The sequence below is a fragment of the Lampetra fluviatilis genome, chromosome 3 (assembly GCF_964198595.1).
Source record: "Lampetra fluviatilis chromosome 3, kcLamFluv1.1, whole genome shotgun sequence".
Classification (NCBI taxonomy): domain Eukaryota; kingdom Metazoa; phylum Chordata; class Hyperoartia; order Petromyzontiformes; family Petromyzontidae; genus Lampetra; species Lampetra fluviatilis.
Window position 1 is genome coordinate 23,188,764 of NC_136277.1, and position 24,179 is coordinate 23,212,942.

At 47.1% G+C, this 24,179-nt stretch overlaps 1 protein-coding gene across 1 annotated transcript in view; it reads left to right on the forward strand.

Moving 5' to 3' along the window:
• The window catches only part of SZT2 (SZT2 subunit of KICSTOR complex), a 110,988-nt gene extending 87,167 nt beyond the window's left edge, over nucleotides 1-23,821 (forward strand). The window contains exons 69-79 of the mRNA XM_078885298.1: nucleotides 5,840-5,914; nucleotides 6,251-6,316; nucleotides 9,531-9,744; nucleotides 10,210-10,378; nucleotides 11,570-11,728; nucleotides 12,499-12,940; nucleotides 13,201-13,481; nucleotides 14,623-14,833; nucleotides 15,282-15,398; nucleotides 16,665-16,733; nucleotides 22,184-23,821. Of these exons, the coding sequence (XP_078741424.1) occupies nucleotides 5,840-5,914; nucleotides 6,251-6,316; nucleotides 9,531-9,744; nucleotides 10,210-10,378; nucleotides 11,570-11,728; nucleotides 12,499-12,940; nucleotides 13,201-13,481; nucleotides 14,623-14,833; nucleotides 15,282-15,398; nucleotides 16,665-16,733; nucleotides 22,184-22,345 (1,965 nt within the window). The 3' untranslated portion in view covers nucleotides 22,346-23,821. The remainder of the gene's footprint in view (nucleotides 1-5,839; nucleotides 5,915-6,250; nucleotides 6,317-9,530; nucleotides 9,745-10,209; nucleotides 10,379-11,569; nucleotides 11,729-12,498; nucleotides 12,941-13,200; nucleotides 13,482-14,622; nucleotides 14,834-15,281; nucleotides 15,399-16,664; nucleotides 16,734-22,183) is intronic.
• Nucleotides 23,822-24,179: the final 358 nt, after the last annotated feature.

Here is a 24,179-nt window from a genome sequence, read left to right on the forward strand (position 1 = left end):
CCCGCACCTCCGATTAGGACGCTTGGCTACGTATGGTACGAAAGAAGTTATACATGTTAAGGCTGAGTCAACCTGAGGGTGGTCCAGGACTTGGATATCACTTACTGCTGATGTCAGCTATGACCAGGAATCGGAACTCTAGTAGCCAAGTTCGCAATGCATTTTGCTATCTGCAGCGCTGCCACTCCCCACGATGTACAGCCACGCTCACGTCATATTCATGAACGTGTGTAAATTAACGCTGTATAACCTACCTCCTGTGGTGGGCAGTGCCGTGGACGGAGGGCCAATTTAGATTGGCCATTCCCCTCATGGCGTTTTTAGCCACCACAGCGGCCAAATGGGGCCTCTGGACAGGTGCGAGGGGCTAGTAACCCCTCCACCTTCAATTAATTACCACTAAACCACGTATAAAATATCTAATTAATAAGCTTGTGCTGGAAGCCCCGGGGGGGATGGGCGTCTATGACGTCTCCTGGCCAAACCCCATTTGGTGGAGTCAGGAGATTGAATCTTTACCCTTGGGAATCCTCCAGAAACAACAAAAAACCACTACGTGTGGCCACGTGGAATGTTCGAATGCTCACTGGGGAGGAGAGGCTACCACTCCTCTGTCGGGACCTGGACCGGTACCGCCTGGATCTCTTGTGGTATTCAGGAGGTCCAGTGGACTGGCTCTGGCTCCTGCCAACATGAGGGGTGGACAGTCCTCTCCTCGGGGCAGGAGACTGCCAAACAACAGGGAGTGGCCCTTCTTCTGAACAAAACAATGAAGGGGGCGTGGGAGCGTGGCGGTGAGGTGTGGGAACCTGTAAGCCCCAGGCGAGGAGTGGTGGTCGTGGTAACTTATGCCCCCACTGAAGATGAACATCCGTGGAGGGATGATGGTTAGCGCATTGCGCTACAATTCTGGCGACCCGAGTTTGATTCCCGCTCACGACTAACACCAGCGACGATTATCTGAACCAGTCCTGGGCCTCCCCGAGGTTGACTCTGTTGAGTACCTGGTGCGATGTGTAAACATCGCCACTGGGGAGACTAAGGTGGCCGGGCGTGGTGCTGGCCACCCACCCCCTCGTGTATGTCCGTCTCCAATTATCTCTTGTGCTATCATAGCTGCATCTGTTCATCTGACTCGGCCTCAACTATTTCTCACTCTCTTTCTCCTGGTCATTCCCTGTCTCTTTGTCATTGTGTCTCTGTGTCTGCCTGTGCGTGACAGGTCAGTAATGAGTGCTGGTGAGAGTTGCTCTGAGAGGACAAATGATGGCTTAAGGGAGACTGCTTATGGACAATCGGACAGTGTTAGAGGGACTGGCTTTTTAGATGGCTTTGAAGAAGGCTTTAAGAGAGAGTGAGGCACTGCCTGTGGAGTGTGAGAGCGATACAGATTTAGACCAGTTACTGAGAGATTAAGACCATATCCTTGCATGTGTGTCTATATCCACGTTTGTGGCGATGTCTTGAGTGTTTGCATTGGTGTCTTTGTAAGTCTGTCTGTATTAGCGTGTATTCGTGTGGGTTGGTTAACGTCTGTGTCTGTGCTTGCAGTCGGCTTTGCCTGTGCGTGTGTGTGTGTGTGCGTGCGTGTACGCATGTGTGTACGCATGTGTACGTGTGTGCGCGAGTGTTTCTGTTTAGCGAGTGTTCACGCCCAGCATGATGAATGTCGCACTTCATTTCTAATAATGTCAAGTGTCACTTAGCCTCACTACTTTAATTAAAGTGGAGAGAGGGCAGGGCGTACACGCAAGCACACGCATACACACGCATACACACGCATGCACACTTGCACTGCATCCTCCTATGTGCATATAAATACAGACGTACATAGCACGTATGGGCAGTCACGTGCACATTTTTATTTACATAACGATTGCATATTTATACTAAACCAACACGTACATTAAATATATACTATCACATGCATACATATATCCATGTACAGGAAAACCTTGCCAAACAGGGAATTATCGAACACGTGTTTCGACTTTACAGAGTTTACCAAATGAGGTCTGTTTTCCGAAAAAAGGGGGTAATTTTTTGGCTATACGTGGTTTGACGTTGCTAAGATAGTTGTAAGATTGGCGTGCAATAGGCGGGAGTGCTTCATCTGTTGGAAGGCACTATGGTGTGAATGAATTGACTGAGATTGATTTATTTCCCATGTCTGGCATTTTGTGTGCTAATGTAACACACTCGACACGCTCGCGCACCACGCGAATGTTAACACAGATTGTCGCATGCATATAGCCGTCCACTCGTTGAGGACGTCAGTCATACGAACGCCTAGGCATGCGAATCGTGAACGTTCAAGTGACAGTGTTAGGGGCGAGTGCTTGGCTGGCGATTCAATATCAGGGGCGAGCGCTGAAGTGAGTAATGGAGAAGGAGGCTTTGCGTGTAGAGGTGAATTTGAAGGAGTGTACACAATACATACCAAATGGAGTGTAGCTCAATGGTGGAAATCATATAGAATTAGTTAAACAAAGAGGGGAGGGGGGGGGTGATCATTTTGGACCCAGGAACACAACCATATTTTTCCCATAAGGTCTGTTATTTGTCAAGAGCGGTTTTGCCCAACAGCATTTTCCAGGAACGTAATTCCCGCATTTGACAATGTTTTCCTGTATATACATGCGATCGCACACACATTAATATATACGTGTAAGGATACCGATATACGGGGAGCGATGATGCAGTAATGCACGCAACCGCCATTATGAACCCAGCAACCTAAGTTCGATTCCATGTTGTGGTGCGGAGTTACATTCTTAACCATTCCTGTGATGTCCCTCGCCACAGAGCACTTAGCTCTGTGGTTAAGTATGGTCAAACAACCCCGTGAACAACGGCATGGGGAGCCATTCATCAGCGGATTGACAATGACTTTTTAAAAATCATTGTTGTACCAATATATATTTTCTTTGTCACTCAGTACTCACTCACAAGCTCACTTATTTATATTCTTAGGTTTTTTCGGTAAAGTCACGTAGCTGTGACGGTCCCACCTGATGACGGAGACTTGTGTTGCCTCCGAAACGTCGTGATTTTTGTTTTTATTTTATTTTCATTAATTTTGATGTTTTACCTACGTGACTTTACCGAAAAAACCTAAGAATATGATTCCTTGCAGTCACGAAAGCTTCAAATCTAGAAATACTTATTTACTCACAAAAAATACTGGTTAACACAACACTTATCCACTCACCGTCTCGCTCGCTCACTTAAAGCTCACCCGCACATTAACATACAAAGACTCATTCGCCCACCTTACTCCCTCACTCGCCACCATCCCACACTGCCAATCCTCACTCACAAACTTGCCCCTTCCGATTGACTCGCACATTTACCAAACTTGCTCACTCAACCCACTCGCACGCTCACCGATTCACTCATTCACTTACCCATCCATGCCCCTCCACCCTAACCCAACCCACGGCCATAAATAATAAACAGCCATCCCTCACTGTGAGCTCCGTACCTCCCAGCTTATTCATGATTAATTTACGCCTTCTCGCTGTGCGCGCGGGCTCTTTCGGCCAAACGAAATCTTGCACACAAATTGGGCTTCTTTATAAATCAAGATAAAGTCAAGGACTCTCCCTGTGAAAATGAGCACAGTGCTGATCTCTGTTTGGTGGCTCTGAGAAAAGTGCAAATTTAACGTTCTCCTGGCAGGAGCCAATCTCTCCGTAGGTCGACTGCAGTTGACTTCCCTTAAAGCGGTGTGACTAATTTTATTGAGGCTGGGCGATATTTGCTGCTGGTGAAGATTGTTGCAGCTGCGACGACTGACGACCACAATGGTGGTGCTGATGATCGCCATGTTGCTGCTGCTGGTATTGATGATGTGGAACAAATTTTTTTCTCTTTTTGTTCCTGGGTAGTAAGTGTTATTTCCTAATTGCTTATGCCTCAAAAGTACAGGAAATAGCTATTATTACCCACAAATTTTGCTTTTGTGACCAGGACAGTGATATTTTGAAATTTACCTATTTTCAATGAGAAAACGGGCGAATTTGTGTGTTTTCGTTAACATAAAGTCAGAAAAAAAAAACATAAATAAAAATGTACGTGTATTTATACTAAAGTAATACAAATTACTACAAACGATTTAGACACCAAGGCGCACTACCACAGGCGGGACTGGCCACAGCGGACCGAGTTCTCTGTGGGGTGGAAAAACGTCAAGTGGGAGCCACTGGTGGACCCCCAGAAGGTGCTGATGCCACCACTGCACATCAAATCGGGCCTTATGAAACAATTTGTTAGAGCTGTAGATAAGGAATCGGCAGCCTTCAAGTACCTTCAAGACTTCTTCCCTAAGCTGTCTGAGGCAAAGGTCAAAGCCGGTGTCTTCGTCGGACCACAGACAAAAAAGATCCTGGAGTGCAATGAATTCCCCAAGAAGCTCACTAGTAAGGAGAAAGCGGCTTGGAACAGCTTTGTCGCAGTGGTTCGTGGCTTCCTGGGCAATCACAAGGTCAAACTATGTGGAGCTGGTTGAGACTCTGGTAAAGAACTACGGCACAATGGGCTGTAGGATGTCCCTCAAAGTCCATATTCTTGATGCTCATCTTGATAACTTCAAGGAGAACATGGGAGCGTACTCGGAGGAGCAAGGCGAGCGCTTCCACCAGGATGTACTGGATGTTGAACGTCGCTACCAAGGGCAGTATAACGAGAACATGATGGGAGACAACATTTGGGGGCTGATTCGTGAAAGTGATTTACAGTATAATCGTAAATCTCGAAAAACTACTCGCTTATAAATCTTTTGTAGTAATTTTTGTATTACTTTAGTATAAATACATGTTAATTTTGATTCATATGTTGTTTTTTTCTGACTTTATGTGAAGAAAAGACACAAATTCGCCTGTTTTCTCACTGAAATAGGTACATTTCTAAATATCATTGTCCTGGTCACAAAAGCAACGTTTGTGGGGAAAAATAGACATTTTCTATACTTTTTAGGCATAAGCAATTATGAAATAACACTTACTACCCAGGAACAAAAATTGTGTTACATAGTGTAATCTTTGTAATGATTATGGCCTGAATTGACCCCTTCCCCCTCCTCCAATTGAAATTTTACCTGCCAACCATCCGATTGTGAGTTGGCCACGAACCACAAGCTCAATAATGCAACGCCCGAGGAATCGTAACACCAGACTAAGGCGCAAGCTCTTGAGAGTTTTTTTAGCTCAAACAAAAAGTAGGGTCCCCCTCTGGGTGTCGCTGCAGTAGGGGCACAGAATGTACAATCCTGGTTATCGGTTGAGTGATCCATGTATCGCAACATCAACATCATCCTTAGTAGCATCATCAGGATCTTCATCATCTCTTTGGGCATCAGTGAAATGAGTATCGCTTTGTGGCACGTCAACATTGACCGGAATTTGAAGTGCCCGACCACTGACATGGTTATGTGTAATTCCCATCACTGGCTCACTGCCACCAATGGAGATGGGTGACCACCATTATTAGACTCATGCGAACGATGAGTCAACTCTTGTTGCGGATGGGTCTTGCATTGGAATGTTTGGTTAGTTTCTTTTCATTGAGTCTTTCGCTTCATGTGAGGAAACTGGAGTACAGAACCTGAAGAAAGCCCACACACCTAGGTCCACACATGCGAATTCTTGAACCCACTTACTGCTCTCATCTCACATCTACTTTGCACCCGAAAGCAGGTTTGAGAGTTTCATAAATCTCGTGATCCACCCACCCACCCTCATTTTGAAAGTACTGGATTGCAGGCATGCACTGCCACACTTGGTTCAAAGATTGGACGAAGGCTAAGGTCTTTAATCTGTTGGTTTTTTTTTCTCCACAGAGACATTTCTTCACGGTGAAGCAATTCGCTCTCGAATGTTCTCGATTCCCAGTCGGGCAGTCTCTCAACCCACAGGTGACAACGCAGTCGCACATCCAGATCACTCGTAACACCACAGCCCCCTGTCCACTATCAGAATACAACTCGGACTCGGCTCCTCCGTAACATTGGATTTCAATATCAGTCTTGATTGAGACCGAGTTTCAGAATCGGGAGTATTAATTCAGACCTCAGGAGAACTGGGTATTTTTTTTAAACCAACAAAAAAATGTCTGACTCAACTCCCTGTTGTTGCTAACTTGTACAGGATAAATGTTTTGTACTGCATGATGTGATTTTGTTATGTTGTTGCTGATGTATTTGTGTGTGTGAGTATATTGTCATGTTTGCTGTTCTTCCCCCCCCCGATAGGGTTTCATAGGATTGAAAGCGCGTATGAAACATTATGTGGAAGGGAGCACAATATCAGAATCTGCGGTATGTCACCTGCTGGCAGTGGGTTATGGCAGAATTTCTATATACCAATACATCATATTATTCATATTTTTGTCATCTACATCAGCATAATTTTCAGCAGCATCGTATACATTAACATCCTAATATTAATCGAAAATAGCATACTCATGAACGTAAAAATAACCAGATAATTTGCAGTATTGTTGTCAACAGTATAACCAAATCATCTTCATCACCCAGTTTCAACATCAGTGACATCATATTCTTGGTTCTTTCGGTAAAGTCACGTAGAACGGAAATAATAAAATAATAAAAATATAAAACAATAAAATTCTCACGACGTTTCGACTGCAACACAAGCAATCATCATCAGGTGTGAAATCCACAGCAAGAAAAATTGCTGTGGATTTCACACCTGATGATGATTGCTTGTGTTGTGGCTGAAACGTCGTGAGAAGTTTTATTTTATTATGTTTTATTTGTATTATTTTATTATATCCCTTCTACGTGACCTTACCGAAAAAAACAAGAATATGAATCCCTGTAGTCACGAAAGCTTTAAATCAAAATTGGTGACATCGGCAAACTAAACTACATCATCAACAGCATCACAGCAATATCAACATCAGGAAATCACTATCATCATCTGTAACATTGATGTTATAAACACATTCATTATCATATAGGCATCATGATATTTAACAGTTATTATGCACAACCTTAAAATTAATATTTGCAACTTATCTTTCTGCCTTCTTCATTTTCGCCATTTCTTCAATGCTTCCTCTCATGAAATTCCTCCATGATTTTTGTTATAACTTTTTTCAAAACCTTCCAATCTTTTAGAATATCACAGCCCTCTAAATTCGCAGATGGTAGAGCCAAGGCCCCTCAACGTGCTTCCCCTCCACTGCCAGCTCATTTGGTCAATCATTGAGGGAAAATTAACCAGCGCCAATTCAATATTGGGCCACGAAGGGTGATGGAAAAGTAGATGACATGACACAGGAGTGGGGCTACATAAAGCAGTGAATAATTGTATTTTATTTTATGCCTACGTGACTTTACCGAAATAACCAAAGAGCAGTGTTTACATGAATAATTGTATACATTTCACCAAACTTCTTGGTGACAGATTAATTCTGCCACTTGTTGACGGGAGCCTTCAATCACGTACCGTGGAGGAGCTTAAAATAATTCTGCGGAGAAACGTGGAGAAAAATCGGAGACAAGTCGAAGAATTCTGGAGAAAATTCAGAAAACCGTCTCCAGACCTTCCACATTTATACAGTTGAAGAATCGCGTGCGGGGACGGTGGATTTCGAGTGGCAATTCAGTAAAATCGGCTGTCAATGAGCGGTTTGTAGAGTAACGCCATGAGGTCTTCCAGGCAGGAACATCGCTGGACCCAAGTGCATTGCACTTGTAAGTGGACCATGTAGATGCGCAGAAGAGTTTCATCAAGGTCGTTCATTGCTTTCTATATCGGGACACAGACTTTTCCATCGCCACATGTTTATCTAGAGACAACTCGCCGCTCCCAGCCCCTGTAAAGTGCTGATATTTTTTTTGCCCAGCCGCAGGACTGTTCTTATAAAGAAGATGACGCGAGAAAATAAACACGGGGCAAGTCATCCACGATTGTAGTTTATCAATAACTTTCAGTCGTTATGAACTGATGAAGCCAGCCTCCAGGTACAAGCGTCTTCAGAATATGAGCCCAACTTAGGCACTTTTGTTTCGGATGTACGCACACTAAATTCATCAGGCTAAAAAAATATTTTAAGAAATTTGCACCCCATACACCGAGTTATTTTCTTATGGACACGTGCTTGGGCCATGTCATGAACTTGCCGCTTGGCAAACGATGGAAAACAACATAGTGAATGTGAAATGTGAGTTAGTGATGTGACCACATTACCCTTGTCTTAAAGTATTTGGGAGGGACATCGCTAGGCGGTGCAGTCAAGTCGAGTTTGTCTTTCTGTTTATTCTTCTCAATAAAGAAACATCAGAACATGTGTGAGACCGACTGGGGCACATCGACTAGGTGTATGGCGACTAAAGAAAAGACCGGTGTCTGTTTTTGATAGCAACTTCCTCTGAGCTTCGTAGGGTTCTGTTGTCAACTTTTTGTTCAGGATTTACTGCCAGGGTTCAATAAAAGGGGTGTATGGGCTCTCTAGGTGGTGATTCTTCTGCTGTTTCCTTTTACGCAACTGAAACTTGCGCTGTCCCTGTGCTTCTTTGCTGTTACTAGCGTTATTTCCGCGCTGTCGTCTGCCTCCTGTTGCCTACCGCTGTCTTCGGCATTTTTTCCTTGCTGTTGTCAACGTCATGTTCACTGTTGATGCTCCTGGACGATTAACAATGGTGCTAATCTGCTTCATTTAAATGGTGATGGTGGTGATGTTGTTGATCATTTATTGTGCTGGTGTCGGTCCTGATGGGGTTTATCAACGGTCATGATGTGAATGGGCTTGATTGTGATAGTGTAAATGCAATAACCTCGAATATTGTGGTGAATGATCGTGGTTTGGTGGTGTTGATAGAGACGATGGGAATGGTGTTGCAATGATGTTTGTGGTTATGTTAATCTCCGTTCAGTTCAATGCTCGGGACACATGTACAAACATACTTTTTACACCCATTTAACACGTAGTTAAAAACACTCGCACACTTTAATACGTGAATGCACACACACATACGCAATCACTTGAACACATTTACACACTGTTGACAGTCATATATAAAGCAGTAGGTCTTGTACTGTCAATGATGTTCTCTAATGCGTGTGTTTTGTGTGTGTGTGTCAAACGTTTCCCCACCACCGGTCTTGCCCCGTCTTGTTGCTATGTTGTTTTTTTTTACTGCTCTTGTGGAATTGCTGTTTGATTTGCTGTGCTTGTTGTTTAAACGTTGTTTTTGTTGCTTTGCTTTAATTTTGTCTTGTTTGGTGAATTGTTGCTGGCAAGTTGTCACTTTTCAATGATTTCAATTGTTTCCTCTTTGCATGTCAATCGTCTCTTATTACCGTACGCGCTGTGTGGTTGACTGCCGTTCATTCTGCAATTTTTCTGTTCCACTATCAATCCTTCTTGCGTTTGGTTTGTGCTTGGCTGTCATTGGTCATCTTGCTTGCCCTGTGTTTCGCTCTCGCTCGTTACCTTGCTTGCTGCCCTGTGTTGGCCTGTTATTCGTTCCCTCTTTCATGCCGCCGCCGTTGGTGCGACAGCTGTCGATGCTGTTCACGGAGGAGTGCGAGCGCGTTCGCGATCTGATGCACGTGCACTCGTTCAGCCATGACTTCCACCTGCGCGTCGCTCACCACTACCTGCTCGGCCGCCAGCTCACGTTCCCGCGCTCGTACGCCCTGGGAGCTTTCCTGCACCGGTTCGCACGCGCCCATCGCAGCGCCCCCAAGTACGGGCGGAACCACCTGCTCACAGGTGAGGGCGGCAACCAGGAAGACGGGAGGGCAACTGGTGAGAAAAGGGAGAGGCAAGGAGAGATAGGCGGGGTGACGTGTGGAGAGTTACGGGTTGGTATGGGTGAGGGGGTCATGGTGAGGTAAAGGGTAGCGGGAAGGTGAAGAAAGGGACATGGAGAACGAGCAAAGACATGAAGAGGCTGGGGGGGTGGTACAGAGAGGCATTGAGAGGCACAGACAACACGGAAAGGCGCGTAGAAGCACATGGAGGGCATGTGGTGGCAAGGCAGACATGGGGATGGACACGGGGATTGACGAAGATGGTGATAATTATTCTGTTACTCCTGTGATAATTCCAACTCCACTCTTGCCGCTACTGCTAATATTGATTCTGCTGATGATGATGATTATGATACTACTATATTCACTGCTTCATACCTCATGACCCCCATGCCCCCCTCCACCTCTCATTTCCTGCATGCAGGTGAGCTGGAGCTTAGCGTGGGGGGCACGCCCGCCCCCCAGCTCTACGCCTACATGGTGGAGCATGCTCACACCTACGGCTTGAAGCCACTCACCATGGAGAGCGGCCCCGGGCCTTGCTCCCCGGGAGGCCTGGCCCTCGAGTTCGCCCTCGTCGCTCTCTCCACCAGGTGCTGGGGGGGGCAGGAGGAGGTTAGGGAGGAGGTGGTGGTGGCCCCGTTGCCTGGTGCCGGGTCCCGGTGCTGATGGTGTATATATAGAGCAGTGTTCTTCATTGCAAGGCCCGCGGGCCACTGGCGGCCCCTGTTGGCCTGTTAGTGCGGTCTCTGACGTGCGGCACTCCGGCAACACACAAATGTGTAAACGGCCTCGTCGTGATGCTGTCAAACCCATTGGTTTCAAATGTGTAGAGGCCCTCGCACTGATGGAGACGTTTCGGCGAAAGTGGCCGCTCTCTGAAGATTAGTGAAGAACATTGATCTAGAGTGAGGCTGTGGTGGTATGAGTGGTCTGGATGTGCATAATCAGAATATTTCTGTATAATGGGAAGATCCTATGAGCTATGAAGCTCTTTTTCACAGATGTTCAGTCGGGGCAGGACGGGAAGTTACAACAACAATTAATACAATAACACAATAGTCGGGCAAAGTATCGGAGAGGTAAGCAAATCACTAAATAAGTAAAATAGATTAAGTATATAAATTCAAATTGCATAAGTACGTCAATTCCCAAACTTGGGCAAGGTAGCGAAACGACAGCAAGAACAGGCCCAAACCACACCAAGACAAAAACAGTCCATCACGATAAGTTGCAGATGAAAACTGAACAATCAACGGCATTCTGCCGGTTGGGAGACTGGACGCGTGCCTGGGAGTCGAGGGCGTTAAAGGAGCAATAACCTTCACCGGATAGATGTCAATGTCGACATAAACGACGAGAAATTAAAAACCCCACTTGTCCGGTCTTTCAGCCAGGGTGTGGCGGTGCATGATGCCTGCAATCCAGTCTACTTGAAATCCCGAAACCCACTTTTGTGTCATGTGACGAAATGACAGTACAGCAAGTGGGTTGTGAACCCATTTGTGCGGTCTCTTTAAGCTTCATCCCTTGTGTTTTCTCCATCTCCAATTTCCTCCTAAGTTAAGCAAAAATCATCAGTCTCTGCAGCTTGATGAAGGGGGGAGTTGCCCATGACCGATTCAGATATCACTCACCATTGATATTGGCACCCCGACACCCTGATTCGCACGGTTTGCTGCATCCAGTGTTAAAGAAGTTCAACATACATGTACAGTGTTTATTGTGTTTGTTTGTCTTTGTACCATCATATGTGTTTACATGTTCATATGCCATGTGATCAGGTCGGGCTCCTATAAGGATGCCGATGGCGTTCGTCATTTTGATGACTTTGATGTCTCGCTGATCGTGAGGCAAGACACCTCGAGCCTGTACACTCAATATGAGCAGGAGCAGCAGCAGCAGCCTGAGCCACAGCAGCAGCAGAAGCATTCAGATCTGAAGTATTGAATGGGCAAATGCATTCAACTCACCAGTTCACTCAACCATCTACTCATTCGCTCAACCACTCGCTCGCCTACTCACCCGCACACTGTCAGTTACCACGTCACTCACTCAACCATCTACTCATTCACTCAATCACTCGCTCGCCTACTCACCCGCACACTGTCAGTTACCACGTCACTCACTCAACCATCTACTCATTCACTCAACCACTCGCTCGCCTACTCACCCGCACACTGTCAGTTACCACGTCACTCACTCAACCATCTACTCATTCACTCAACCACTCACTCGCCTACTCACCCGCACACTGTCAGTTACCACGTCACTCACTCAACCATCTACTCATTCACTCAACCACTCGCTCGCCTACTCACCCGCACACTGTCAGTTACCACGTCACTCACTCAACCATCTACTCATTCACTCAACCACTCGCTCGCCTACTCACCCGCACACTGTCAGTTACCACGTCACTCACTCAACCATCTACTCATTCGCTCAACCACTCGCTCGCCTACTCACCAGCACACTCTCGGTTCCCTTTTCCTGCAACTTCGCTATGTATATATGTTTAATTTCAAGGCCACAGTGTTTAAGATGATTGTGTTGCCGTTTTGGTGTTAACTCTGCTTGTGCACCACTGCCAACACGCAGCAGAAGCAACATCACCAAATGATGTGTTTTAATGACTAAACCACTCATTTCTACTCATTCGCTCTCCCGCTATAACACCCCCCCCCCCCCCCCGGGCCTGCTGGTGTCTCAGGCTGCTCTACTGCCTGGTCATGACGAGCTGCCGCGAGCTGTTCCCGCGCCTCACGGCCGACATGAGTCGTTTCCGCAAGCTCCCCCGCTCCTACCGCCCTGAGCAGCAGCAGCAGCAGCAGCAGCTGAAGGACCAGCAGCAGCAGCAAAAACTCGATGGACAGCAGCAGCAGCATGCGAAGATGAAACAATTGCAACAGCTGCAGCAGGAACAGCAGGAGCAACAAGTGCCTCAACAGTTGACACAACAACAGCTGCATGACAATGATGATGACGACGATCGTCAGCTGCAGCAGGAGAACATGAAGGAGCAACAGCAGCAGCAGAGGTCAGAGGCGTGCCCCCTTCTGCTGCAGCAGCTGTTGAGGCGCACGGATGGAGCAGCAGAGGTGACAGCAGGGCCCCGCGAACAGCACGCGCAGAAGAACAGCAGGGAACTGCCAGTGAGTGTGTAATGGGGAGCAGTGACGTTTTGGTTCGTCCACTGTGCTATGCAATTAGGGTTCGCAAACAGCATTTGTTATCGTCGTTAATGAGGCTGAATGGGGTATTGTGTGTGTGTGTACACCACCGTCGTAATCGCCAATGTCAACATCAACAGTCGCCTTCACCATTACCACCACCTCCGTCACCATCAACAAAACTACCACGACCAGCAACACCATTCAAAGTCGATTTCCCTCCCCTCCCGCGTGCCGTGCAGTTGCCACTGCCCCCCTCCTCCACATCCCCATCCTCTTCCTCCACCTCGTCTTCCCCGCCGCACCTCCCGCTCTTCCCACTTCTCGCCAGCGAGAAGGAGTCGGCGCTCGCGAGGATCCGCTCGGTGGTCGCCCTGGCACGCTCCCAGTGCCGCCGGGACTCGCTGTGGCAGAGGCTGCTCCTGGCGGCCGACTCCACTTCCGAAGCCTACGCGGCCCCGGCACCGCCGATGGCATCTCCCTCGGCAGCAACGTTGACGTCGGCGTCTTCGTCGCTGGCCAAGTGAGAACGCCGTGGCTGGGGCGGGGGGTGGGTTTGGAGGTTGTAGTTTTGGTGCTGCGATGGCGGGATGTTAACTACCTCACCTGGTATGCAGGAGGTTGTGGGGTCGGTACCCACCCTTACGGCTGCTGTATATTTGGAGTATGCATGTCTCTCTCTCCCTGTGATCGTGTGGTAACTTTTCTGGGTCTTATATTTTCTTTCCTTCACGTTGAGAAACGTGTATTTAGATTATTTGGCTGATATAAATTTCCACACGATAAGCCACTTCGTTGAGCTATCACTTGTGGCCAGGTTGCTTCTGAAAAAGAGTGATATAGCTCGGTGTGCTTTAACTGGTCAAATACAAATTATTTAGCTCATAGTTTGAATAAGACGGTGCTTGGCTGAACTATTTTACTGCTTCCTTTAGACCACGGGCCTTTTTAAATGCCTCCAGCACACGCAAAGACCATAGAGGCAACTGCTGTTTGCGAGCCCCGGTTAACGCCAGCGTGGCGCATCGGTAGGTAGTGTGAGCCAGTTTCACTCGCAGATACATTTGACTCCCCAGTGCTGATGTTCTCACACTGCGCTAGATACTCAATGTAACATATAGGGAAGGCCCACGTCAGGTAATGCAGTGTGCTGACCGCTACACTAGCACTTCCCATATACAGACACACATAAACACATCGGGACATGAAAACTCACAAATACGCACGCGGTCATATATACATCCATACACACTCATGGAAGGAGAGGAGACGGAGTGTTCTGTGCTCCGTAACACAAGTACCCTCGTATTTTTGTAGCCTTTTGTCGTCGAACATTGTAACCATATCAACAATATTAAATAGCCGAGGAGCCAGGGGCGTGCCTCTGTCACAATCTGAGCTCCAGGGGAAAGGCTCTAGCTCCTGTCATGTCGCGTTACCCAGGCCTGCCTACCATCGTGTAAGTCTCTAATGATCATGAGCAGGGGGTCAGGGACCCGGGAGGCATAGAATGACCTAACGCCTGGCCTCCTGATGATACAGCAGGCCTTGACCAATGAGGTAAAGATGCAGGTCCTAACATAATTTATATATATAAAATATATACACACACACAGACTGACCTCTTGCCCCGCCGCGTGTGTGTGTGTGTTTGTGTGTGGCAGCAGTGGGGGTGGAGCGCTGGGTGGAGCGGGAGATGGTGGGGGAGCCGGGGGCGGGAGTGGCGGTGGGGGGTCGGCGGCGGCGGCGGTGGCGGTGGGGGGGGGAGACCTCTCGCTGCCGCTGCGAGCCCTGGCCCCCCTGAGCCAGGCGGAGCTCAGGGAGCTCGTGGAGGCCGTGAGCTGCAGGCCGCTCAAGCAGCTCGACACACGACTCGTACGCACAGTGACTCGCTCGCTCGTCACAAGCTCGCTGACGGCACTCGGTGGCACACAGTGACACGCTCATTGACACGCTCAACAATACCCACGCATACTCAGTGACGCAGTCGGTGGTGACACGCTCGGTGACAGTCGGTGGCACACACAGTGGAACGGTGACCCAATCAACGCCACTCAATCAAATAAACTGGCACACTTGGTGACATTCTCTGTAACACAATCATTGCTATACGGTAACAGTGAGTGGCCGTGTTGGTCATTGACACTCAGTCGACACGTTCACCGTGATAGTGACACATAAACCCTGATAGTGACACATTCACTCCTGATAGTGACACTTTAATTCTTGAAGTACCACTTTAACAGTGACACACTACCCCTGATAGTGACGTGTTAACACTTTGACCCTGACCTTGCGCCATTGTTTATGTGTTTTGTCCCAGGAGTTCTTTGAGACCCTGGCTCCATCCTGGTACCAGGGTCTCATCCGCTTGCTCCAGGGCAGGTTCTCTCACAACTGTCGCCTCTTCAACAATGCTGACGGCAGCGTTCAGTACCTGGTACATCCTCCAGACACACACACACACACGCGCAAAAAAGACAAAGATCCCCATATAGCCTTTAACATACTGTTGGGGCAAGTGCTGTTAGCGAGCACCTATGGAGGCCAACGCGGCACACAAGAGGGTGATCAGCCAGCACCACGCCTGGCCACCTTTGTCTCCCCAGTGGCGATGTTTACACATCACACCAGGTACTCGTTTAAGGCTAAGTCGACAGAAGGGAGGCCCAGGACCGATTTAGATAATCGTCACTGTTTGTGGTGGCTATGAGCGAGAATCGTACTCAAGTCGCCGGATTCATAGTGCAGCGCGCTAACCACAATTACTCCCGTATCCGCACATGCACACAGTCACACGGCACAAATACTCCCCCTACAAATACACATACGCTTCTACACACCTCCTCCATACATATATTTATGCAATCGTATACTTAAATACTTACCGACCTAGCTAGAATCTGACCTTCACACACACACACACCTACCCACAGCAATGATAAAAGTAAATATAATTAAGGGACTGCATATGACAACGGTGTACAAGGGGCAAGTCAACAAAATCTCTCCACGTTCCTGATTTTTGCCGCCTGATAACAGGACACATTCCATATTAAAATATAAATAAAATATATCGTGCTAACATTCGCTCTGTCCCCTACTCCGATAAAGTGACATTAGCCAAACATTTAGTTTGTTGTATGTTTTTCTGTTATATGACGGTGCTCATGATAAAGATGATACGAAAAACATTTTTAACCTGCTTTTCCACCACCCACCGGCATATATGCACACAGCCATCCTAAATCCGTACCACCTACCTCCTCACAACATAGCTGCCCCCATTCCATGCCTGGTCTCTTGGAGTCAAATCTCAATCAACTCTGATCCTGAAACTCCTGTATCCGAGTCTCAATCAAGACTGGGGCTGGTGACATGTGGCATGGCCTAGCAGTTTGACGTGGTGACATGGCCTATCCGTAGCGCATTCACTGCTTTTGCGGAGGGGCGTGGGTCAAACGCTGCATCGTGCACTTTCAGATGGGCTTCTGCGGCCGTCTGGAACGCTCTTCTTTCCAATATTAGGAAGACACTAGGAGCTATGCACTTTTAAATCGTCTAGATTGAAACATTTCTTTAAGTGCTTATTTTTCAGTATTTCCTTCACCTGCACATACGATTAGCATAGTTGGCTATGTACTGTGCGAAAAAAATTCTACATACATACATGATGCTAATCCTGGTCTCCTGTTCTGTATTTCAGGCGGTATTGAATCAGAAGTTCCCAGACTGCTGTCTGCTCGTTCATGTTGATCTTCACAACAACCACACAGTGAGTCAAGTTCGTATGTATATACAGTACGTGTGTGTGTGTGCATAATGCATGTAGGTGTATTCGTTTACATGTCGGTGGTTAATCATAATTATAATGGTAATCATTATCCTTGCCAGGTCTGTAAAATAAGCACCGTTTTGTGGGAAACAAGAATTTTGTTGTGCGGTGCAGGAACTGGCTGCCACTGTTATCATTCATCTTTATTTTTGTGTGCCGCTGCTGGATCATTGATTCGCCACCATTTTGTATGCACTGCTTGGACGAAGGCCTCCCCAAACCGTCACCATTCCTCCCGATCATGCAATGCAGCATTCCGTTTCTTAGCTGCTGCTGCACACAAGCCGTATATACGCACTTTGCACTTCTTTCGCAACGTACGTAGCCAATCGTGCTCATCGGAGCTGATCTCGTGCCCACGGTGGACGTTCTGCCAGGCGTCTTCTCTCCTTTCGTTGCGATTCTGTCATTGGTTTCATCCTCCAACCATGAACTCTTTTTTAGCACCATGTCCTTCCGAAACCCATTTTTCTGTGAGGCCAGAATGATGTCGTTAACTGTCTTTTGTTCTCTCATCCTCCTGTCTCTGTCAAAAATCCAAGCATGCATCTCTCCATATGTCTTTTTGCACTCTTCTGCTTTTGCTCCATCTTCTATGTCGGCGTGCATTATTCTGACCAATATTTCACGGCAGGTAATACACACAGATGACAAACATTCTGCTGTAGGCACATCGGTGCGTTGCTTTTCATCGTCAGGTTTAGTTTTCCCAAAATCGCTCCCAAAATGCTCTCGCTCGCCACTTTATTTAATTGTTTTCTGCCCTACACAATTGCCCTCGCTATGTATCCTCTGATGTGTTTTCCAATTGTCTCTCCAATAGATATCTCCATTCGTTTACCGAGCTCGTTGTTCATGGCTTGTTGCGTTCATCCATCCCTTGAGTCCATCTTCGTGTTCGACTTTATTAAGTTATTTGATCGTTTGCTATAATTATTTTACATCGGTGGTTTTATTTGGTAGTAAATGCAATTACTTCAATGGCACCTGCTGTAGGAACGTGAAATTTCCGTTGCTGGCTCAGAGCAACAGAAAAAGATGAGTGTAATACTGTGTTGCTCATTTCGGTGGCGAGACATTTTGACTTCGGCGAGTATACATTTGAACAAACATTTATTAGTGAAAATGTGTCAAGATTTTTAAAAAATGTAGTATACAGTTGTGTTTATGTGTGCGTGTGTGGGGAGTGGTAGTGCAGCGGTTAGCGCACTGCACTTCAAACCTGGTGACTTAAGTTTCATTCTCACTCACAGCCAACACCAGTAACGATTATCTGAACCGGTCCTTGGCCTCCCCTAGGTTGACTCGGCCTCAAATGGGTACCTAGTGTGGTGTATAAATATCGCCACTAAGGAGACGAACGCGACCAGGCGTGGTTAATGCCACCCACCACTTCATGTGCCTTCTGTAAACCAGCCAAGGTAGTTAACATCTCGTCACCACGGCACCCTGCCGGCCTTCGTAGGTGCTCCCTAAGATTACCTGCCCCACCAGTCCGTTAAGGATATGTGGGGGATCTTTGTCTCTGTGTTAAGGTACCAGATGGCTTTGATGCGGTATTAATATGCATAATAATGGCGATGGTGCGAAGGAAGTTGAGATTATATTTACATTATCAGGGAACATTTTCCATCGATTCCATAAACCACCTTAAATGAATATAGAGGTAAACTTTATACTCTTTGGTTCTTTCGGTAAAGTCACGTAGTTAGAAAGCTTCAAATCAAGGTAAACTGTAGTTGCAGGAAATGTCTGTTAAGGTGTTAAAAATAACGTCTATTTTTAAGTCCAGCTCTTTGACTGGTGAAATAATACAAACTCGATGAGATCTTGTCATTTGAATACAGGAGTGTGTGGAGGATACTCTGAATTTTAATGTAAGGATGGGGTTAAGCAACTTCCAAGTTGGGGAATGTAACACGAAGATATTGTAGATGTCATCAAGAAGAGGAGTTTGTGAGGGGTGGGTCAAGTGTTCATTGAAAAGGAGGTCAGGATATCGAGACGGACATTGTTGTGGCACCTGCCAGGTTGGTGACCATGGTGTAGACCTTGAAGGTAAATGATCGCAAGGGTGAACACAATAGGAATAGCTAAAGCCGCCAGGTTGTGTTGATGAGACTAAGAACAGACCTAATGTTGTCAGTTGTTGACTCTGCAGCACTTGAGGGATTTGTCAAGAGGAAGGAAGCGATGGTGCGGTTGGATCAACGATATTTACTTATACACACCTACGTGTGTTTTGAATGTGAATGTGTCTTTGTATAAAATGTCACAAGAAAATGTCCGTGTGTGAATCGGCCTAAAAAATGAGTACCTGGTGTGGTGTGTAAACATCGCCACCGGGGAGACAAAGGCAGCCGGGCGTGGTGTTGGCCACCCACCCCTTCGTGTATTGTGCTGGGCTTCATAGGTGCTCACTAACGCCCCAACAGTCTGTTAAGGGCTATACGGGGGGATCCTTGTCTTCATCGTATGTGTTCGCATTTCACAGTAAATCATCAGTGCCACTGTTTCCTAGAAGCATTCGATATTGTTTATTTATTTTACAAAATAAATACAGATTAGACCAGTCAAACAAGGAGTGCTGCAGGCATTTTATTAAAGTGAGGAAGGGTGGGAGGTGGGGAAAAGAGAGAAAGATTGAGAGATGGCTTTACGTAACTCAACATCCTTTATTTAACCATCGCGTGCGATCGTCTTTGCCGCTGGCAATTTAATCGGGCCAGGGGTGTCTCGCAAGTTCAAGTTCACATCCCATTTCGGAGTATACTTAGTCTGTGGAATTAGATGATCAACAACATAATCATGATCGTCAGGTCTGTGGGTGGGGTAGACAATGTGAAGGGACCGCTTTGTTGGAAGTCAACGGTGGTTTTGCCCTGTTGACAAGATCCGCAGGCCCTCATCATCGTAATGACATTATCACGACCAGCTCTCGCGCCCCACCAATGGAGATGAGCACCCCTCCGTGTAATGATGCACCTGCGCAGGCAGAGAAACACACGTGTATGCTTTGCAGTGTATATTAGAGCTGCGCCAGTCACAATTCTTAGCCTGGAATCGCGTTCCAATTCTTGGAAACCAAATTGGATGCTTGACGGGGATCTATGGAATCGTGGACTGGCCATGGGCTCTGCGGGGCCCTGGCGTGGCGTTCAGTTGGGCCTGACCAGCCTCGTGGAATCGACAGTGACACGTATATTACATTCCAGACGATTCAGTGGCAATCCGGGTCGATACTGGACAGCTGGAGAAGGTAGCTTCATTTATTTAACACGTAGGCTTTCGCACACCAATATTATTCATTATGAATATAAATGTGTCTAACCCACCACCCGACACAGCCAAATATTAACGTTTGTTACGTAAACAAAAGGTGCCAATTAGTTACTACTTGAGAACACCGCTTGTGTGTTGAAGAGTAAACACCCAACATTTACAATTTGAGTACAACGTTTTGCTGGTCATTACAACCAACTTCATTAGGCGATTTTGTCAGAATTGTGATGAAGTCTTCCTCCTTCCGGTCTTAATGAAGCTTTGGCTTTGCGACATTCATAGTAGAATCGCAACATAATCCCATTCCCATTGCATGCCTATTCAATGACGATGTCGGTGAAATGAGTGGACATTTTCACGTGGGAGAATTGCCCATTGAAACGTTACTGCAGAAACCATTATTCTTCAGAGTGGAATTGTCGGGGTCAAATAAGATTTTTGTAGGAATTGCAGAGCTGTCGTATACCGAGAGAGAGAGAAGGGGGAGGAAGGGATAGGAAAGATAGAGGGTTGGTTGCTGTCATCTTAATTAATTGAGCTTCATCATTCCCACACCCTCCACTCCCCCCCCCCCAACCCCTCCACCCTTAACAAGCAGTAATCATCGACCCAGATGCCATGAAATGTTGCCGCACGGTCAGTATTGATCAGGCTGTCTCATCTGAAAATGTAGCAACCTCGGACTCGAACCTTGATCCTTTGCATGCGTCGGCATCGTCGGGGAGCAGGAAACGCAAACAACGTCTCCTGAGAAGGAACTGTCCCAGAAGTCGATGCCACAGGCCCATTTCAATAAGGTTTTATTGTAATAGGTGTTCCTCCTTCAATCGGTACGTATAAGCCCAGCAATAGGCACTGCTCCTTGATGCTTCGTGAAGAGCGGTGTTGCCGTGTGCCGGTAATCCGATGAAGTGCAAATTAAGTTGAACCCTCAGAGGTAGGCTCAGCCAAATGGAGTGATAAACAGAGTTGTTACAATGTTGGCTTTTGTTTGTACTGTGGTGGCGAAATCTTGGATTCAAACACTAAAACCTCAGCATAGCCAGCCTAGTGACTACGGCATGGCCATTATGAACCTCCTGAGAGAGACCCAGACTTCAGACTAAAACCGAGCACCTCATTTATTCCCCATTTATCATTAAAGCATTAATTAAAATATCCGTGTTTCCGTGTCTTCCCTGTGCCCGTCTGTGTCTCGCTGTGTGTCTCAATGCACACCTGTGTTTTATATGTCTTTGTTGTGTGTTTCTCAGTGTGTGGCTCTGTGCCTGTATCTGTGTCTAGCGTTTTGGGATTGTGTGTCAACATGTATGCCTCTGTTTCTGTATTCATCTGTGTGTTTGTGTCTGTCTCACTGTATATGTCTTTGTTGTGTCTGTTTCTCGGTGTGTGGCTCTGTGCCTGTATCTGTGTCTAGCGTTTTGCGATTGTGTGTCAACATGTATGCCTCTGTTTCTGTATTCATCTGTGTCTTTGTGTCTGTCTCACTGTATATCTCTTGAGTGAACACCTGTAAAGTGTTTTTGAGATGGAAATTATCACAAGGCATTTGTGTTTTCTGTTTGTGTGTTGTCTATCGTGTGCCTCTGCCTGTCGGTGTCTGTTTCTGCATGTAAGTCTAGCCACGTGTCCGTGTGTGTCTATGTTTATCTCTGAGTGCCTGTTACCATCTGTGTGTGTGTGTGCGCTGCACTCCTCGCTCTGTGGGGGGTCGTGTAGCGATTGGCACGCTGTGCTACAAACCCGGCGACCCCAATTCGATTCCCGCTCATAGCCAACACCAGTGACGATTATCTGCAACATATCTGGGCCTCCCTTGGGTCGACTCGGCCTTAAATTAGTGCCTGGTGTGATGTGTAAATATAACTGCTAGGGAGACAAAGGCAGGTGGGCGTGATGTTGGCCACCCACCCCCTCATGGGTCATGCCGGCCTTCATAGATGCTCGCTAACAGCACTTTCGCCAACAGTCTGTTACGGTTATACGATCTTTGTCTTTGTATATATATGTGTGTTTATCTCTGACTGACTGTCTGTCACCATCTGTGGGTGTGTGCTGCCCTCCTCACTCTGTCTGTCTGTGTGTGTGCCTTGTGTGTTCTCCCCCAGAGCATGCAGGCTGTGTTCAGGGAGTGGCCTCAGCACCAGCAGCAAGGCCTTGTGCCCTCGGCAGCAGCCGAGTGTGGGTCCGTGCTGACCCAGCACCTCTACCCACACCTGGAAGCCCTAGTGAACGCCGCGTGCTTCTACCTGTGGACCGGGCTACTCTGATTGGCCGGTCGGCAGTGAACTGTGGGACGGCCGCCCCCGCTGTTCTCCAGTGCATTGTTGTATTCACACACACGCCGGTACATGCACAGACAGCCCGTGTACGCACACGTGTACATACATACACGCACGTTTAAATGCACATACTTGTATACGTGCGTATTCTGTACATACACAAATACATACGCACGTATAGAGGCACGCAAAAACAATATCCTCGTGTAGTCTTTTAACAGACTTTTGGGGCGAGTGCTGTCCGTGAGTGCCGGTACAGCGCACGAAGGGGTGGTGTGGCCTACAGCACATTGGGCCACCGTTGTGTGTCCCCAGTGCTGATGTTTACACACTGTGCGGGGCACTCGTCGTTTAAAGCAAAGTCGACTTGGGGGAGACCCAGGATGGGTGTGGATAGACACTACTGATGTTAGCCGTGGCTGGGAATTGGAACTCAGGTCGCCGGGTTTGTGTAATACATGCACATATAGGTATATAAACACATGCACGTAATTAAGCACACATATACACACTTAAACCTACAGACTTGCATACATGCAGTTGCACACCAATACACACTACATGCCCAAATACACACAAACACGCTGACAGTCATATATTTGGCTGTGCAGTCCATGTCTCTCGTAAGAGAATATGATTCTCAATATCCAGATTAATGTGAAGCATCAGTGCTGTATCAGTTTGTCGCCTTTTAAGGCAATAGAGACAATAGTTCTGTCATAGACGAGCTGTTCATGCCATCCCAATAACAATATATTCAAACATCACCTCTCTAAAAGTTAGTGTGATTGCCTATGGATGGCCATTGTGTATCGTCTTAATTAGTGACATCGTTACTGAGATCCTGGGTTCGAGCCCTGCGTCTGGGTTGATCTCGAGAAGTTCACAATGGCCGTGTTTGGACACACTCGGCCATTAATGCCGCTGAGAAGCTGGCTACAGATCCTGCCTCTGATGTAAACATATATATATAGCCTCAACAGACTGTTGGGGCAAGTGCTGTTAGCGAGCACCTATGAAGGCCGGCACGGCACACGAGAGGGTGGGGGGTGAGTGACCAGCACCATGCCCGGTCCCCTTTGTCTCGGTACTCATTTGAGGCTGAGTCGACCTAGGGGAGAGGCCCAGGACCGGTTCAGATAATCGTAACTGGTGTTGGCCGTGAGTGGGAATCGAACTCTGGTCCACTGGGTTCGTATATGGCAGCTCTCGCCATCTTCAACCCTGGTCACCAATGGCCGGACGCAGGAAAACAACCTGATTTATAAAATGTCACATTGCACATTACTTCTGCCGAGCCCAGTTCTGGGGGCTCCCAGTTTTTAAACGCAGCGGCCATGAAGAACCACATCATGAGATTGTGCTCACGAGAACGATCGAGGATACGATTCCACAAGGAAGTTGAGTTGAAAAAAATAATGTTATTACTTTGAATTCACCGCATTGAACATAATAAATAAAAAATTGTTTGCAGTATATGCTCGTTCGCGTCTTTTGTGCATTTTGCCGACTTGCAAATTCGCATTAAGAGAGGCGGCACCCAGAGGTCGGCAACTGCTGGAAGACCAGAGGGCAATGGCAATGAGGCTGTACCCGCGGTTTCCTGAAGGACGTGTCGACTGTGTAACAATGGGGAAATATCTCAAGTCAGATGGCGGCAAATGAATGACACCGTTAAGACCGGTTTTACCTTGCGAAACCCCATACGTACGAGGGGGACAACGCTGAAAGTTCTACACGGAACAGGTTCACAAACCCACGTGTGATATCTCTACATCGTTGTCCCCCGCTTGTTTCACAAATCCCTGTGCGATCCAACAAC